Source organism: Ornithorhynchus anatinus, chromosome 16, assembly GCF_004115215.2.
Source record: "Ornithorhynchus anatinus isolate Pmale09 chromosome 16, mOrnAna1.pri.v4, whole genome shotgun sequence".
In the NCBI taxonomy this organism is placed as follows: domain Eukaryota; kingdom Metazoa; phylum Chordata; class Mammalia; order Monotremata; family Ornithorhynchidae; genus Ornithorhynchus; species Ornithorhynchus anatinus.
The window spans coordinates 42,001,249-42,018,318 of NC_041743.1; the positions used below are offsets into that span (position 1 = coordinate 42,001,249).

A 17,070-nucleotide genomic window follows, 5' to 3' on the forward strand; every position below is an offset into this window, starting at 1 on the left:
GAGTTGGTAGGCATTTCTGCTGGTTAATGTCTGTCTCCCTCTCTAGACTTTAAACTCCTTATGGGCAGGAAACGTGTTTGCCAATTAATCAGGTATTTATTGAGTGCTTGCCGTGTGCAGAGTACTGTACTAAGCCCTCGGGAGAGAACAATACAACAGACCTGGTACTGTATTGTCCCAAGCATTCAGTACATTGCTCTCTCCGCACAGGGTTAGGACTCGATAAATACCATTGATTTTTTTTGTTTGAAGGAGCCGGACTAGCAGGGGTGCTTAGTACAGTGCTCTGCACACAGTAAATGCTCAATAAATACGAATGAACGAATGAATGGTAGGCATTTCTGCTGGCTAATAGCTGTCTTCCACTCCAGACTGTAAGCTCCTTGTGGGCAGGAAACGTGTGTACAGATCGATCAATTGATGGAATTTACTGAGCCCTTACTGTGTGCAGAGAGAGCTCTGTACTAAATTCTTGGGAGAGTACAATGCTGAGAGCTGGTACTGTGTGTCTGTCTTGTCTTCGATGTCTTGTCTTCGGGGTGGTCTTGGGCAAATTGCTTCTCTGGGTCTCAGTTCCCTCGTCTGGAAAATGGGGGTTTGAGGCTGTGATCCCCGTGTAGGACACGGATTGGGTCCGACCCGATTTGCTTAAATCCACTCCAGGCCTTTATGGTGCCTGCCACGTAGTAAGTGGTTATCAGATACCACGATTATTATTCTTATTATTACTAGGGTAACCTGGATACTAATCCCGGCTCTGCCACGTGCCTGATGTGACTTGGGGCGAGTCACTTAAATCATCTGTCCCTCAGTGTACTCATCTGAAAAATGAGGATTAATACCTACTCTCCCTCCCCCTTATCCCGTGAGCCCAATGTGGAACAGGGATCCTATTATGTCATATCTACCACCAGGCTTGACCCGTAGTAAGTACTTGACAGATAACATTATTATTTATTTATATCAATGATTACAATATAATCATTATAATTATAATGTAATAATAGTAATAATTATGATCTTTGTTAAGTGCTTACTACGTGCCAGACACTATACTAAGCACTGGAGTGGATACAAGCTAATCAGGTTGGACACAGTCCCTATCCCCTCTTCCCTATTCCCCAGCCTCAATCCCCATTTTACAGACGAGGTAACTGAGGCACAGAGAAGTGAAGTGACTTGCCCAAGGTCATGCAGCAGACAAGTGGCAGAGCCGGGATTAGAACCCATGGCTTTGATTTATTATAGTGTCATTATTATTTATTATTATGGCAAGTAGAGGTTAAAAAAAACCCCAAATGACTGCTCCTGCCTCTTCTTCCCCCAAATGATGTGGGGTGCAAGGGGAGAGATCTCCTTTTTCCCAGCTCTGAGCAGTGCCCCCTCCCTGACCCCTCACCCTCAAAGACAGAGAGAAGAGGAGAGTTAAAGTGAACCTGCCCTACCTACTCTGCCTCACTGGGTTGCATATTAAAAAATAATAAATAAAATAAAACTGTGGTATTTGTTAAGTGCTTACTGAGTGCCGGGTACCGTACTAAGCTCCGGGGTGGATACAAGCGAATCGGGATAGACGCAGACCCTATCTCACATGGGGCTCACCGTCTCAATCCCCGTTTTACAGATGAGGGAAATGAGGCACAGAGTTGAGTGACTTGCTCAAGGTCACATAGCAGACAAGTGCTGGAACCAGGTTTAGAACCCATGATCTACTGACTACCAGGCTTGTGCTCTATCCACTAAGCCATGCTGCTTCTCTATTAATGGTTGGGGAGCACTGATCAATCGATCATATTTATTCATTCAATCGTAGTTTTTGAGCTCTTACTGTGTGCAGAGCACTTCCCTGAGTGCTTGGTAGAGTACAATACAACAGTAAGCATAATTGAGAACCTAATCTTTGCACTGTACTGTACTAAGCGCTTGGGAGAGGATGATGCACCAGAATTAGCAAGCACGTTCTCTGCCCATAACGAGCTTATAGCCTAGATGATGATCTCCTTTAGCAGCCTCACCTGTTCCCACATTCCTTGTGCTTGGGGAGGGAGAAGAATGGGTAGGGAGGATGCCAAGATTGCTCTAGAGAGGGGTCCACGTCATCCTCTTCTCTGTCCCACCCAAGTGGAGCTGGGGAGGCATTAGCCTGACAAGACAGATTTTAGAGGTGCCGCCAGGCCTCACGGGCTTGCTAAACCACCTGCCCGAGAGGTTAAACTGAGACACAGAGAAGTGAAGCGACTTGCCCAAGGTCACCCAGCAGACAAGTGGCAGAGCCGGGGTTAGAACCCAGGTCCTTCTGACTCCCAGGCCATTCCTCTATCCACTGGGCCATGCTCCTCCTCAGCCTTCTCTGTTCAGAGACACCTGGAATGCCCATCATCTTCCCGGCTGGGATGCAGGGGGCTGGCCGCTTTTTCCAGGAAGTGGGTATTCCCCCATCCCACATCGATGTCTTCCAAGGGCCTCACACCCCTGAGTTTGACTCAACCCTCCCGATTTGTGATGGGAAGCGAATCTGGCCAGCATTTCAACTGCCCTAGCTAGGGTAGGTTTCGTCCTGTCAGTTTACCTAACTGCCTCCCAGGGTGCAGAGAGATAAGCCCCACCTGAGGCTAACGCCTCAAAATGTTGGCTTAGTGCCCGTGAGATTGAGGAAGGTAAGGCTGAGCACATATAAGGCTCCAGGAGATGGGAGGACCAGGTCCTGCATTTGGCCACCGAGGCAGCAAGACAGAGAGCAGCTCGAGCACGGTATGTACGATGCCCTGGACCAAGTCTCTGCCCTACCCTTTGCCCGGGTCCCCGATGGGAGACAGTGACAAGGCACACTCATCTGGCACTGTCATAGGCTGAGGGGAGATGACCTTTATGGGGTTTTTACCAGATAGGGGTTCACTTGCTCACTGAGCGATTATAACCCACATAGACTCAACAGCAAGTAGACAAGTAGAGAAGCAGCACGGCCTAGAGGACAGAGCTCGGGCCCGAGAGTCAGAAGGCCCTGCGTTCTAATCCCGGCTCCGCTACCTGTCTGCTGTGTGACACTGAGCAATCACTTCACTTCTCTGGGCCTCAGTTACCTCATCTCTAAAACGGGGGTTGAGACTGTGAGCCCCAGTCTGTGAGCCCCATGGGGGACGGGAATTGCGTTCAACTCGATCAGCTTGTCCGTACGTCGGCTCTTAGTACAGTGCCCGGCACGTAGTAAATGTTTAACAAATACCATTTTAAAAAAATTCCAGCGGGGCATTCACATTGCTTCAAAGCCTTCTTTGGGGGTAGGAAGGAGGAGGAAATGAAAGTGGGAGGGTGTTGGACTACTAGATTCGAACTCGCGGTTTCCTACAGATTCTTTTTGTCCAACAAAAAAGGTCCCACTGACCTTAGCTCATGTTCTTGCTTTTAACTTTTTCCTCCTGCCCCATAATTGACCCATTAGATATTCGTCCCACCCCCAAACCCGCAGGACTTTTGTACTTATATTTAAATTATATATCATCAGTTATTTATTCATATTAACGTCTGTCTCCTCTAGACTGTAAGTTCGTTATGGGCAGGGAGCGTATCTGCTAATTTTGTTGACTTGCACTCTTCCAAGCACTCAGTACAGTGCTCTGCACATAATTAGCGATCAATAAATACCACTGATGAATGGATAATCTCCCAGTGTCTCAATCTGTCTCTCCAGGACGGTCACCTCCAAGAAGAGCGATGTCAAAAAGGTGAGTTCAGAGTCCAGAGCTGGGAAAGACTTGCTCTTTCAACTGGAGAAGGAGCCGGGCCTAGTGGAAAGAGCACAGGTCTGGGAGTCAGAAAGACCTGGGTTCTAATCCCAGCTCTACCACTTGTCTGCTGTGTGACCTCGGGCAAGTCACTTCACTTCTCTGTGCTTCAGTTACCTCATCTGTAAATGGGGATTAAGAGCCCCATGTGGTGAATGGACTATGTTCAACCCGATTAGTTTGTATCTACCTCAGCGATTAGTGAGGGGCCTGGCACCTAGTAAGTGCTTGACATGCATCATTAGAAAAATACAACAGTTAAGAGCAAGCAAAAATAGATAAATAATAGGCACAATTGAAGGAATAATAAATAGTGACTGATGGGCTGGCAAGGGTGAAGGTGGTGGGATTAATCAGGGAATGCTTCCTGGAGGAGGTGACTTTAAAAAAAAAGGAAGAGATGGAGGTGCTTTAGGGTGGGGGAATGTGTAGGCAGAGGTGGGAGAGTTGAGAGTGAGGGATGATTAGGGGGTTGGCTTGGGAGGAATAGAAAACCGTATCTGGGGGGCAATGGGGCACCGTTGACCCCAAAGATGGGCTGAGCCATTTCCCCTAAACTGGATTATATCCTCTGTAAAATACTACATTTATATTCATCTCTAAAATGGGGATTTCATTTGTAAAATGGTGATTCATCTGTAAAATGGGAATTAAGACTGTGAGCCCTATGTAGGACAGGGACTAGGTCCAACCTGATTAACTTGTATTTACCCCAGCACTTGGTATAGTGCTTGGCACATAGCACATTACAAATACCATTTTAAAAAAAATCCTCCAAGAGGGCGTCCTATTCTATGGGCATTGTAATCCCCAGGGCTCTCTGCAGCGGGTGGCCATTTTCAAAGTCATTTCTTCTCCTAGAGTCTGCCCTCAAGGCTCTGCCCAAGCCTTTGAAGCCTGCCCCCGGCCCACAGGGTGCCCAGCTGACACCAGAGAAGAACGGGAACCCCTCCATGTCCTGGAGCCAGGAGACTCTTCCTGGAAGGTCCTGCAGCGGAAGATCGGAGATCTCTCCTGCTCAGTAAGAGAACCCCTATTCCTGCCTCAGGGCAGGAGCCCCATAGGGATTCACCCCCTAGGGAGAGAGAAGGTATTTTATCCTCATTTTGTAGATGAAACGGAGGCCCAGAGAGATTAAGTGACTAGATAGCGGGGCAGTGGCAGAGCTGGGACAAGAACGTAGGTCTCTGGACATCTAGTTCCATGTTCTTTCCACTAGGCTATCCTGCCCTCAACTGAATTGAGGCTGAGCCGTCCCTAGGGTCCGAGGAGATTATCTGCCGCCCCTGGGACATCTATGTTTCAGCCGCCTAAAACTACCTCTCCTCCAAGAGGCCTTCCCCGACTAAGCCCTCATTTTCTCTTCTCCCACTTCCTTCTGTGTCACCTTTGTGCTTTGTGCTTGCTCCTTTTATTCAACCCCACAGCACCCATGTACATATCCATAATTTATTTACGTTAATGTCTATCACCCCCTCTAATAATAATAAAAATGGTGGTATTTGTTAAGCGCTTATTATGTGCAAAGCACTGTTCTAAGCGCTGACTGTAAGCTCCCCGTGAGCAGGGAACGTGTCTACCAACTCTCTTCTATTATACTCTCCCAAGTACTCAGCAAAGTGCCCTGCATACAGTGACACCCAATGAATTCAAATGATTGATCGGGACCAGTTGCCCTGCCAATCTGGAGACTGGGGAGGGGCTGGGGGCAGTACTGGGTGGAGGGTCCTAGAGGGTTCTTGAGGGTGCCTGGCAGTGCCAAACTCATTCAGCCAGTGGGATTTATTGAGCGCGTACTGTGTGCAGAGCACTGAACCTAAGAGCTTGGGAGGGTACAACACAACAATATAACAGGCACATTCCCTGCCCACACCAAGCTTACTGTCTAGAAGGGGAGAAAGATGTGAATATAAAGAAATTACAGACATGTACTTAAGTGCTGTGGGGCTGGGAGGGAGCAAGTCAGGACGACGCAGAAGGGAGTGGGAGAAGAGGAAAGGGGGGCTTAAGCAGAGAAGGCCTCTTGGAGGAGCTGTGCCTTCAATAAGGTTTTGAAGGGAGGGTCATTGTCTGTCAGATGTAAGGAGGGAAGGCTCTCAAGGGCAGAGGCAGGATGTGGGCGAGAGGTCAGCGGTGAGATAGATGAGATCGATGTACAGTGAGTAGGTTGGCATTAGAGGAGTTAAGGCAGGCTCTGGATTAGGATTGGGTCGTTCCAGGATGGTAACGGCGGGGAGTTCTGAGCAATGGACCGGGGACAGGAGGGTCGGGAGGGGCAGAGATGACTTTCTTCCCACAGGAACAGAGAGACCCTTTCTTGGTAGCCGACCTGGGAGAGCTGGTCCGGAAACACCAGGCCTTCTTGCAGGCTCTGCCCGGGGTGATGCCATTTTACTCTGTGAAATGCAACAACAGCCCCTGGGTGCTTCAGATTCTCAAGAGCCTGGGCACCGGATTTGACTGTGCCAGCCAGGTAATCCCCAAGGGGCCTCGGGGTGGAGGGAGGAGGAGGAGACAGCACATTCTCTGGAGGTTTTCTTTAGGCCCAGTAGACCTGAGACTTACACTCAAACCAGAGCGAACAGAAGTAGAAGGGAAGGGTGTTTTATTTTTTTTTTTGTATTTTTTAATTTCCATTTCTTTTTAATGGTACTTGTTAAGTACTTAGTATGTGCCAGGAACTATATTAAGCACCGGGGTAGATACAAGGTAATCAAACTGGACACAGTCCGTGTCTCACATGGGGCTCACAGTCTTAATCTCCATTTTACTGCTGGGGTAACTGAGGCCCTTGGTCCCATAGCAGAAAAGTGGCAGATCCAGGATTAGACCACAGGTCCTCCAACTCCCCAGGCCCATTCTCTTTCACTTAGCCACAGTGCTTCTCAGAATTGGGGTCTAACTTCATGCCCCTCCCTCCTGGAAGAAGCAGTGAGGAAGGCCCTAGGGTTCTAAAAGAAACTCGTTTCTAAAAGAAATGCGCAGATTGAGTCGTCCCGTCTTTCCTTTCGCTTCCTTTTGGCTTTGGCATCGAATCTGGAATGGGAAATCTGAACGGCTTGCTCTCCACTTAGGAGCTTGCGGGACAATAAAAACAGGAGAGGAGGGGAGGCCTGTTGGAAAATGTGGCTTAGCCTATAATGTTGGTATTTGTTAAGCGCTTACTATGTGCAGAGCACTGTTCTAAGCGCTGGGGCCTGTTTGGGATCTTTGCAGAAGGAAATCTTCCAGCTGGAGAGATCGGCATCTCCTCTCCTTTTCCTCAGGAACTCAGTGGCTCCCTCGGCTTTTGGCTCAAGACCCAGAACTGTGCTGGGAGAGGGGTTCCTCTATTTCCAGGGGTGCAGGGGAAGGCTGGGGAGCTCTGGAGTATCCTTGGTAGGGTTTCACCTCACAGTACCTTCCCCTGTCCACATATAATCAATCGCACTCTTAGTTATGGATTCTAACTGCACTCTTTGGAAATGGTATGGTATTTGTTAAGTGCTTACTATGTGCCAAGCACTGTTCTAAGCGCTGGGGTAGATACAAGGTAATCAGGTTGTCCCACGTGGGACTCACAGTCTTAATCCCCACTTTATAGTTGAGGTAACTGAGGCACAGAGAAGTTAAGTGCTCGGCTCAGTGGAAAGAGCACGGGCTTTGGAGTCACAGGTCATGGGTTCGAATCCCGGCTCGGCCACTTGTCAGCTGTGTGACTTTGGGCGAGTCACTTAACTTCTCGGTGCCTCAATTCCCTCATCTGTAAAATGGGGATTAAGACCGTGAGCCCCACGTGGGAGAACCTGATTCCCCTGTGTCTACCCCAGCGCTTAGAACAGTGCTCGGCACATAGTAAGCGCTTAACAAATACCAACATTATTATTATTATTAAGTGGCTTGCCCAAGGTCACACAGCAGACAAACGGAGGAGACAGGATTAGAACCCACGACCTCTGACTCCCAAGCCCGTGCTCTTTCCACTAAGCCACGCTGCTTCTCCCAACAGTTTGGTACAGTGCCGTACCCACAGTGAGCCCTCAGTAAATGCAAACTGACTGAATGTCTTCTTCTGTAGATTAAGCTTCCCTCAAGCAGGGCTTGTTTCTCCTGTTTCTGTGGGACTTTCCCAAGCGCTTAGGGCAGTGAATTGCCCGTACAAATAATCAACACCATTTCTATTGCTCTCTCGCCACAGACCACTCGCCCATGTCCTGCCTCTGTTCTGGAACACCCCACCCTCCTCATAAGCGACAACTACTCTCCCCCATCTTCAAAGCCTCATTAAAGGCACATCTCCTCCAAGAGGGCTTCCCTGACTAAACCCTCCTTTCCTTTTCTCCCACTCCCTTCTGCGCCTCCCTGACTTGCTCCCTTTATTCATCCCCCCTCCCAGCCCCACAGCCCTTGTGCCCATATCTGTCATTTATTTCTTTATATTAATGACCGTCTCTCCTCCTAGGCTATAAGCTCATTATGGGCAGGGAATGTGTCTGTTATACTCTTCTATTGTACTCTCCCAAGCGCTTAGCACAGCATCCTGCACACAGTAAGTGCTCAGTAAATACGACTGACTGATCGACTGACTGCTATTACGACCAGGCGGAGCTGGAACAGGTGCTGGGACTGGGAGTCCCAGCGACCCGGATCATCTACGCCAACCCCTGCAAACAGACGTCCCATATCCAGTACGCGGCCAGTCAGGGGGTGCAACTGATGACCTTCGACAGCGAGGGGGAGCTCACCAAGGTGGCCAAGTTCCACCCCGGCGCCAGGTACGTGGATGACGTCTCCGTTTCCTCGTCAACGTGCTGCCAGACCCCTAAAGTCCCAAACGTCCCATCCTCCACTTGGCTCCAAATCCCAGTCTTTCCAATGAACGTTTCCAGGTCCCTTTGTCTTCGTCAACCAGTAGCACTGGGCGGCCTCACCCCACCGTTCCCTCTTCCAACTCCTTCGTCCATTTTGGCTGCAGGATGGTTCTCAGGATCAGGACAGAAGACAGTAAGAGCCTACATCCTCTGAGCACCAAGTTCGGAGCTTCGCTGGAGCAGAGCAGACGCTTACTGGCCGTAGCAAGGAACTTAAACATTGCCGTGATAGGAGTCTGGTAAGAACTCCTTTTTTTTTGACCTTTTGAGGGGAGGAGCCTGGGGGGCTGCCCTTTGGCATCCTGAGTGAGGTCCTTTTTTTGGTGGGGGTTGTCCAGGGATCTCCCTAATCTTCCCCTGTCTGAGGGCCAACCGGACAAAGATTCACCAGGATTAATTCATTCATTCATTCAATAGTATTTACCGAGCACTTACTATGTGCAGAGCACTGTACTAATCGCTTGGAATGTACAATTCGATTGCTGCCTGATGTTCTGAGATCCCATTTCCGACGAGCCAACGCTGTTGCTCTTCAGAGCTGCTTCATTCCTTGGCCCCAGGGAGGCTGGGACCCAGACCGGCACTCCCTCACGGGAAAAAGGTTGGATCTGATAACCGTCTAGCCCACGTCGATGTTGGTTCAAGGGGAGGACTCTGGGATGGGCACCCGACCTGTAGGTTTTTCTGTGCCGGTGGTCGTCCCCCTCCTCACGCCCTCCTCTGGTTTCCACCGGCGGGCCCATCCGGGTCCACCCACCTCTCTTGCTGCCCGGCCCATAGACTCTGACCCACGATGGCCACCCGCTCCCTACAGCACCTTCTCGTCCCTCGACGAAAGTTATTTGAGTCCTGTCCCTGCTGCAGCCTTGGAAGAAAGGACATCTTTAATTCAATCGTATTTATGGAGAGCTTACTGTGTGCAAAGCAAAAGTGTTCTCAGTGCTTGGGATTGTACAATAGAACAGTAGACACATTGCCTGCCCACAATGATCTAACAGTCTAGGAGATGAGGTCTGGTTTTACTTGGGGCTTCTCTTTATAAATTTTCCTCCTCACTGATCTGACGACACCTCTGCTGAATAGGGTGTGGGGGCCAAAAGGGTGGGGGGCCCTCGGGCCAACTGCCCTTGTCCTGACACCGTCACCCCTTCATCAGCTTCCACGTGGGCTCTGCATGTCAGAGGGTCCAGAACTATGAGGAGGCCATCGCGGACGCCCACCGGGTGTTTGAGATGGGAAGACAAGAGGGACACGAGATGCATTTTCTGGACATCGGTGGTGGCTTCCCTGGCACTGAGAGCTTTGTGCCCACGTTTGAGGAGGTGAGAGTGCTTGAGAAAAGGTCTGGAAGTTCCCCAACAAACAGAAAACAGCGGGGCAGTTTGTTTTCATAGTGAACCCAGATAGAAAAAGTTCCAGCTCTCGGACAAGTAATTTAACCTCTCTGAGCCTCAGTTCCCTCATCTGTAAAATGGGGATGAATACTTAGACCGCGAAACCTATGTGGGATAGGGACTCGGCCTGGCCTTATTACTTTGTATCTACTCCAGTGCTTAGAACAGTGCCTGGCCCATGATAAGAGCTTAACAAATACCTTAATAATAATAATTTCTCCTCTCCCCACCTCTTAGATTGTGAGTCCCATATAATAATCATGGTATCTGTTAAGCGCTTACTATGTGGCACTAAGCTCTGGGGTGGATACAAGCAAATCAGGTTGGATACGGTCCCTGTCCCACCTGGGGTTCACGGTCTCAATCCCCATTTTACAGATGAGGGAACTGAGGCCCAGAGAAGTGAAGTGATTTATCCTAGGTCACACAGCAGCTGACAAGTGGTAGAGCAGGGATTAGAACCCAGGTCCTTCTGAGTCACAGGCCCGTGCTCTTTCCACTAGGCCGTCCAACAGGAACTGTGTCCGATCTGATTATCTCCTACTTATCCGAAGTTCATCTCAGTTCTCTGACACTTAAGAAACACTTTAAAATAGCACAATTATTATTGCCATCGTTATTAAACAGTATGGTGGAAATCTATTTCACCTAGAGAGGATATTGTTATTGTTATGATTATTATTGTATTAAGTGCTCGCTATGTGTCCAACACTGTTCTAAGCCCTTGGGGTAGTTAATTAGGTTGGACACTAGTCCTTGGCCCACCTGGGGCTCACAGTCTAATGAGGGGGCAGAGCAGGTATTGAATCCCCATTTTACAGATGAGGAAACTGAGACGCAGAGAACTTAGTGACTTGCCCTAGATCACCCAGCAAGCCAATAGCAAAGCCAGGATTAGAACCCAGGTTCTCTGACTCCCCGGCCCGTGTTCTTTCCGCTAGGCCATGCTACTCCTCATTGTTGTTGGCAATAATAGTTTATATGGCATATTACCTCTTAGGAACTTGAAACACTTCTCAGCCTCTACTGTGAACTGAGCCGTCGATTTAATGATTGGCAAACTGACTCATTTGCTCCTTCCGTCACCGCGAGGATCTAGGCTACGTCTCCCTCGACCTGTTAGCTACTTACTCCCCCAAAAGGGGATGTAGAATAGGGATTAAATCACTGTTTTCTCCCTTAGATTGCGAACCCCTTGTGATGGGGATTGCATCCAATTTGATAAATTTATACTGACCACAGTATTTAGCACAGTCAGTCAGCCAGTCAGTCGATCGTATTTATTGAGCACTTTCTGTGTGCAGAGCACTGTACTAAGCACTTGGGAGAGTACAATAGAACTATTTTTTAAGGCATTTGTTAAGCGCTTACAACTGTACTAAGTGCTAGAGTAGATAATCAGGTTGGACACCGTTCCTGTCCCACATGGAGTTCACGCTCTCAATACCCATTTTCCAGATGAGGTAGCTGAGGCACAGAGAGGTAAAGTGACTTGCCCAAGGTCATACAGCAGACAAGTGGCGGAGCCGGGATTGGAACCCAGTTCCTTCTGCCTCTCAGACCCGAGCTCTAGCCATTACGCCATCCTGCTAGCGGACACACTCCCTGCCCAAAGCGAGCTGGGCACACAGTACTTTCTTAATAAATACTATTATTACGATGGCCTCTCCCCCTCAGATGGCAGAGGGCATCAGGACAGCGCTGGCCCACTATTTTCCAGAGGGCTGTGGCACGGAGATCATTGCAGAGCCCGGAAGGTACTATGCCACTTCGGTTTACGTGTCCGCCTTAAACATCATTGCCAAGAAGGCCACGGTGGAGAAAGGTGGGTGGTGTTTTCTGACCTCCAGGTTGGAGCAGATCTCGGTCGACTCTGAGCCTGGAGAGCTTCTCCGCATCCTGAATTTGGGGGGCGTTTTCTATCTCTCAGTTCCCTATCTTCTTATTCCTTTTACTTTTCATCTGATTTTTTTTTACCATCGTTTCAATCTGTCTAAATCACTTCTACTCTGCCACTTGTCTGCTGTGTGGCCTTGGGTAAGTCTCTTCGCTTCTCTGGGCCTCAGTTCCCTCATCTGTAAGATGGGGTTTAAGACTGTGAGCCCCGTGTGGGATGAGGACTGGGTTCAACCTGATTATCTCCCATCTCCACCAGTGCTTGGTAGGGTTCTAGGTACATAGTAAGTTCTTAGAGAAGCATCACGACCTAGTGAATGGACCACGTGCCTGGGAGTCAGGAGGACCTGGCTTCTAATCCCAGCTCTGCCACTTGTCTGCTGCGTGATCATGGGCAAGTCACTTAACTTCTCTGTGCCTCGGTTCCCTCACCTCCTTCTTGCCAAATCCAATGGCTCCTACTCCATTCTAATCCTCCTTGACCTCTCTGCTGCCTTTGACACCGTCGACCATCCCCTCCTCCTCCATACCTTATCTCACCTTGGCTTCATGGACTCCGTCCTCTCCCGGTTCTCCTCTTACCTCTCTGGCCGGTCATTCTCGGTCTCCTTCGCCGGCGCCTCCTCCCCCTCCCATCCTTTAACTGTCGGAGTTCCTCAAGGGTCAGTTCTTGGCCCTCTTCTGTTCTCCATTTACACTCACTCCCTCGGTGAACTCATTCGCTCTCACGGCTTTGACTACCATCCCTTCGCAGATGACACGCAGATCTACATCTCCGCCCCGTCCTCTCCCCCCCCTTCAGGCTCGCATCTCCTCCCGCCTCCGGGACGTCTCCACCTGGCTGTCGGCCCGCCACCTAAAACTCAACGTGAGCAAGACTGAGCTCCTCATCTTCCCTCCCAAACCCGGTCCTCTCCCAGACTTCTCTATCACCGAGGATGGCACGACCATCCTTCCCGTCTCTCGGGCCCGCGATCTCGGTATCATCCTTGACTCGTCTCTCTCGTTCACCCCACGCATCCTATCCGTTACCGAGACCTGCCGGTTTCACCTCTACGATATCGCCAAGATCCGCCCTTTCCTCTCCACCCAAACGGCTACCTTACTGCTACGCGCTCTCGTTATATTCCGGCTAGACTACTGTGTCAGCCTTCTCTCTGACCTCCCTTCCTCCTCTCTCGCCCCGCTCCGGTCTATTCTTCACTCCGCCGCCCGGCTCATCTTCCCGCAGAAACGATCTGGGCCTGTCACTCCCCTTCTTAAACAACTCCAGTGGTTGCCTATCGACCTCCGCTCCAAACAAAAACTCCTCACTCTAGGCTTCGAGGCTCTACATCACCTCGCCCCTTCCTACCTCTCCTCCCTTCTCTCTTTCTACCACCCACCCCGCACGCTCCGCTCCTCCGCCGCCCGCCTCCTCACCGTCCCTCGGTCTCTCCCATCCCGCCGTCCCCCCGGGCCACGTCCTCCCGCGGTCCCGGAACGCCCTCCCTCCTCACCTCCGCCAAACTGATTCTCTTCCCCTCTTCAAAACCCTACTTAAAACTCACCTCCTCCAAGAGGCCTTCCCAGACTGAGCTCCTCTTCTCCCTCTACTCCCTCTGCCACCCCCCCTTCACCTCTCCGCAGCTAAACCCTCTTTTTCCCCTTTTCCCTCTGCTCCTCCACCTCTCCCTTCCCATCCCCACAGCACCGTACTCGTCCGCTCAACTGTATATATTTCCATTACCCTATTTATTTCGTTAATGAATTGTACATCGCCTCGATTCTATTTAGTTGCCATTGTTTTTACGAGATGTTCCTCCCCTCGACTCTATTTATTGCCATCGTTCTCGTCTGTCCGTCTCCCCCGATCAGACCGTAAGCCCGTCAAACGGCAGGGACCGTCTCTATCTGTTGCCGACTTGTTCATCCCAAGCGCTTCGTACAGTGCTCTGCACATAGTAAGCGCTCAATAAATACTATTGAATGAATTAAAATGGGGATTCAACACCGGTTCTCCCTCCCCCTTAGACCATGAGCCTAACGTGGGACCTGATTGTCTCGCATCTACCCCAGTGCTTAGTCCAGTGCCTGGCGCATAGTAAGCGCTTAATAAATACCACGATTATTATTATCATTATCTACCGACAAGAAGGCCGATCAGTGAAGTGCCACGTTGATTTCTCTCCCAAAGATGGCAGCAGGAAGATGATGTATTACCTCAACGATGGTTGCTACGGTTTGTTCCAAATGTCCAGCATGGAAGACCCAAAGTTGAAGCCCGTCGTGATGAAGGCAAGTGGCAACCCAGAGGGCGACGTCCCCACCAGGATCCCGGTCCCCTACGTAGCCTGCGGCGAGTGGAGATAGAGAGACGGGGGCTAAAGGGGCAAGGGGGAAGCGAGGGACCGGGGTTTAAGGAGCGATCGTAAATCATCGATTTATGACTTATTGTTCTAAGTGAAATGTAGATGATCTCACTAGATGGGTTCCCCCCAAGTCCCTCACGCTGTGCTCTTGGTGCAGACGTTCAGCTCCGAGCCCCCACTTTACCCCTGCATCCTGTGGGGACCCACCTGCGATGCGATGGACAAGATTTCCCAGGAGGACATCTTGCTGCCGGAGCTGGAGGTGGGGGATTGGCTGGTCTTTAAGAACATGGGATCGTACTCGCTGACCATGTTCTCCAGCTTCAATGGTTTCCCAATGCCATCTGTCCACTACACTCTCAGCCAGCACCTAAGGTGAGCTTTATTACTACTGCTACTGCTTTTTTATTGGTATTAAGCACTTACTAAATGCCAAGCACTGTTCTAGGCGCTGGGGGAGATACCAGATTATCAGGTTGACCCACATGGGCAGTCTTAATCCCCATTTTATAGATGAGGTCACTGAGGCACAGAGAAGTGAAGTGATGACTTGCCCACGGTCACAGAGGAGACAAGGTGGGGGAGAGGGGGATCTGGGATTAGAACCCAGGTCCTTCTGACTCCCAAGCCCGTACTCTATCCACTAGGCTGTGCTGCTTCTCTGCTGCTGCAGTGGAAAGAGCCCGGGCTTGGGAGTCAGAGGTCATGGGTTCTAATCCCGGCTCCGCTGCTTGTCAGCTGTGTGACTTTGGGCAAGTCACTTCACTTCTCTGGGCCTCAGTTACCTCATCTGTAAAATGGGGATAAAGACCGTGAGCCCCACGTGGGACAAGATCACCTTGCATCCCCCCAGCGCTTAGAAAAGTGCTTTGCACAGGGTAAGCGCTTAACAAATACCAACATTATTATTATTAATACTACCAATAATAATGATGATGATGATGGCAGTATTTGTTAAATAATAATAATAATAATAATGTTGGTATTTGTTAAGCGCTTACTAGGTGCAGAGCACTGTTCTAAGCGCTGAGGTAGATACAGGGGAATGAGGTTGTCCCACGTGAGGTTCACAGTCTTCATCCCCATTTCACAGATGAGGGAACTGAGACAGAGAGAAGTGAAGTGACTTGCCCACAGTCACACAGCTGACAAGAGGCAGAGTCGGTATTCGAACCCATGATGTGTCAAGCACTGTTCTAAACTGTGGAGAAGATAAAGAATGATCAGGCCAAACAGAGTTCCTGTCCCACACAGGGCTCACAATCTAAGTCAGTCGATCGCATTGATTTATTGAGCACTTACTGTGTGCAAAGCACTGTACTAAGTACTACCACTGAGCCTCCATCCTCTGAAAAAGGAGTATTTATAATGTCTGCGGTGGTCAAGCAATCGGTGGCATTTGTTGAGTGCTTACTATGTGCAGAACACTTTACTAAGCACTTGGGAGAGCACAATACCATAGACATGTACCCTGCTCTTAACAAGGTTACAGTCTACTGGGGGAGAAATGGAAATGAGACAGTGGGAAACCGAGCCACTCACAGTCTTTTTTAAAAAAGCTATTTATAAACGCTTACTACGTGCCAGGTGCTGTACTAAGCACTGGGGTAGTTCAAGCTATTCAGCTTGGACACAGTCCCTGTCCCACAGGGGGCTCACAGAATCAATCCCCCTTTAACAGATGAGGGAACTGAGGTACGGAGAAGCTCATTCACTCATTCAGTCGTATTTACTGAGGGCTTACTGTGTGCAGAGCACTGTACTAAGCGCCGGGAAAGTACAGTTTGGGGAAGTGACTTTTACCCAGGGTCACCCGGCAGACAAGGGGCGGAGCAGGGGTTAGATTCCAGGTCCCTCTGACTTCTGGTTCATTTGAGGTTTTCGCCTCTTTTCTGCCTTGCAGCCACTGGCTTTCCTAAAGGGAGCCCCCATCCCTAGTAGACACCCCCGATGCCCACTCCACATCTCTCCTCATCCACAAGGACCCCCGGATCCTCTTCGGCCGCCCGCCCTGCCCGTCCCTAATCCAACGCCGCCCCCGGCTGGACCCTCGAAGAACCTCGCAGCGTCCGTCCGGGCCTCCCGTGGAAAGTGGCCAAACTTAGACAAAAAAGTGGACAAAAAAATTCGCCCTTTGGAGAGGCAGGATTCAATGTACTTACTAAGCGCTTAGTGAGTGCAGAGCACTGTGCTAAGCGCTTGGGAAAGAACAACATGACAATCAACCGTGGTAATCCCTGCCCACAAGGAGCTCAGAGTCTAGAGCGGGGAGAGAGGCATCAATACCAATAAACAGACTGTACAAATAAATACAATTACAGCTATATACCTAAGTGCTGTGGAGCCCGGGGGAAGAGCAAAGGGAGCAGGTCAGGGCAATGCAGAAGGGAGTGGGAGGTGAGGAAAAGGTGGGCTTAGTCTGGGAAGGCCTCTTGGAGGGGATGGGCTTCAGGAATAATAATGTTGGTATTTGTTAAGCGCTTACTATGTGCAGAGCACTGTTCTAAGCGCTGGGGTAGATACAGGGAATCAGGTTGTCCCACGTGAGGCTCACAGTTAATCCCCATTTTCCAGATGAAGTAACTCAGGCACAGAGAAATTAAGTAACTTGCCCACGGTCACCCAGTTAAGTGGCAGATCTGGGATTCGAACCCATGACCTCTGACTCCCAAGCCCAGGATCTTGCCACTGAGCCACACGGCTTCTCGAGGAAGGCTTTGAAGAGGAGGAGAGTCACTGTCTGGCATATTTGAGGAGGGAGGGCCTTCCAGGCCAGAGGCAGGACGTGGGCCAGGGG

The 17,070-nt window shown here is 50.1% G+C and overlaps 1 protein-coding gene across 1 annotated transcript; it reads left to right on the forward strand.

Annotated features, from left to right (window-relative positions):
• The first annotated feature begins 3,251 nt into the window (after positions 1–3,251).
• LOC100077385 (antizyme inhibitor 2-like) lies at positions 3,252–16,477 on the forward strand. Its single transcript, XM_039914375.1, has 10 exons — positions 3,252–3,722; positions 4,644–4,803; positions 6,082–6,255; positions 8,364–8,536; positions 8,737–8,871; positions 9,789–9,954; positions 11,704–11,858; positions 14,106–14,199; positions 14,431–14,648; positions 16,177–16,477. Exons 1-10 carry the CDS (start codon positions 3,652–3,654, stop codon positions 16,190–16,192), a joined length of 1,362 nt encoding a protein of 453 aa, XP_039770309.1. The 5' UTR covers positions 3,252–3,651; the 3' UTR covers positions 16,193–16,477.
• The last annotated feature ends 593 nt before the right edge of the window (positions 16,478–17,070 follow it).

Coding starts and splice junctions, on each gene's coding strand:
- LOC100077385 (XM_039914375.1), top strand. CDS start 3,652: ATGGATAATCTCCCAGTGTCTCAATCTGTCTCTCCAGGACGGTCACCT. Junction 8,872..9,788: donor ATTGCCGTGATAGGAGTCTG/GTAAGAACTCCT, acceptor CCCCTTCATCAG/CTTCCACGTGGGCTCTGCAT. Junction 9,955..11,703: donor TTGTGCCCACGTTTGAGGAG/GTGAGAGTGCTT, acceptor TCTCCCCCTCAG/ATGGCAGAGGGCATCAGGAC.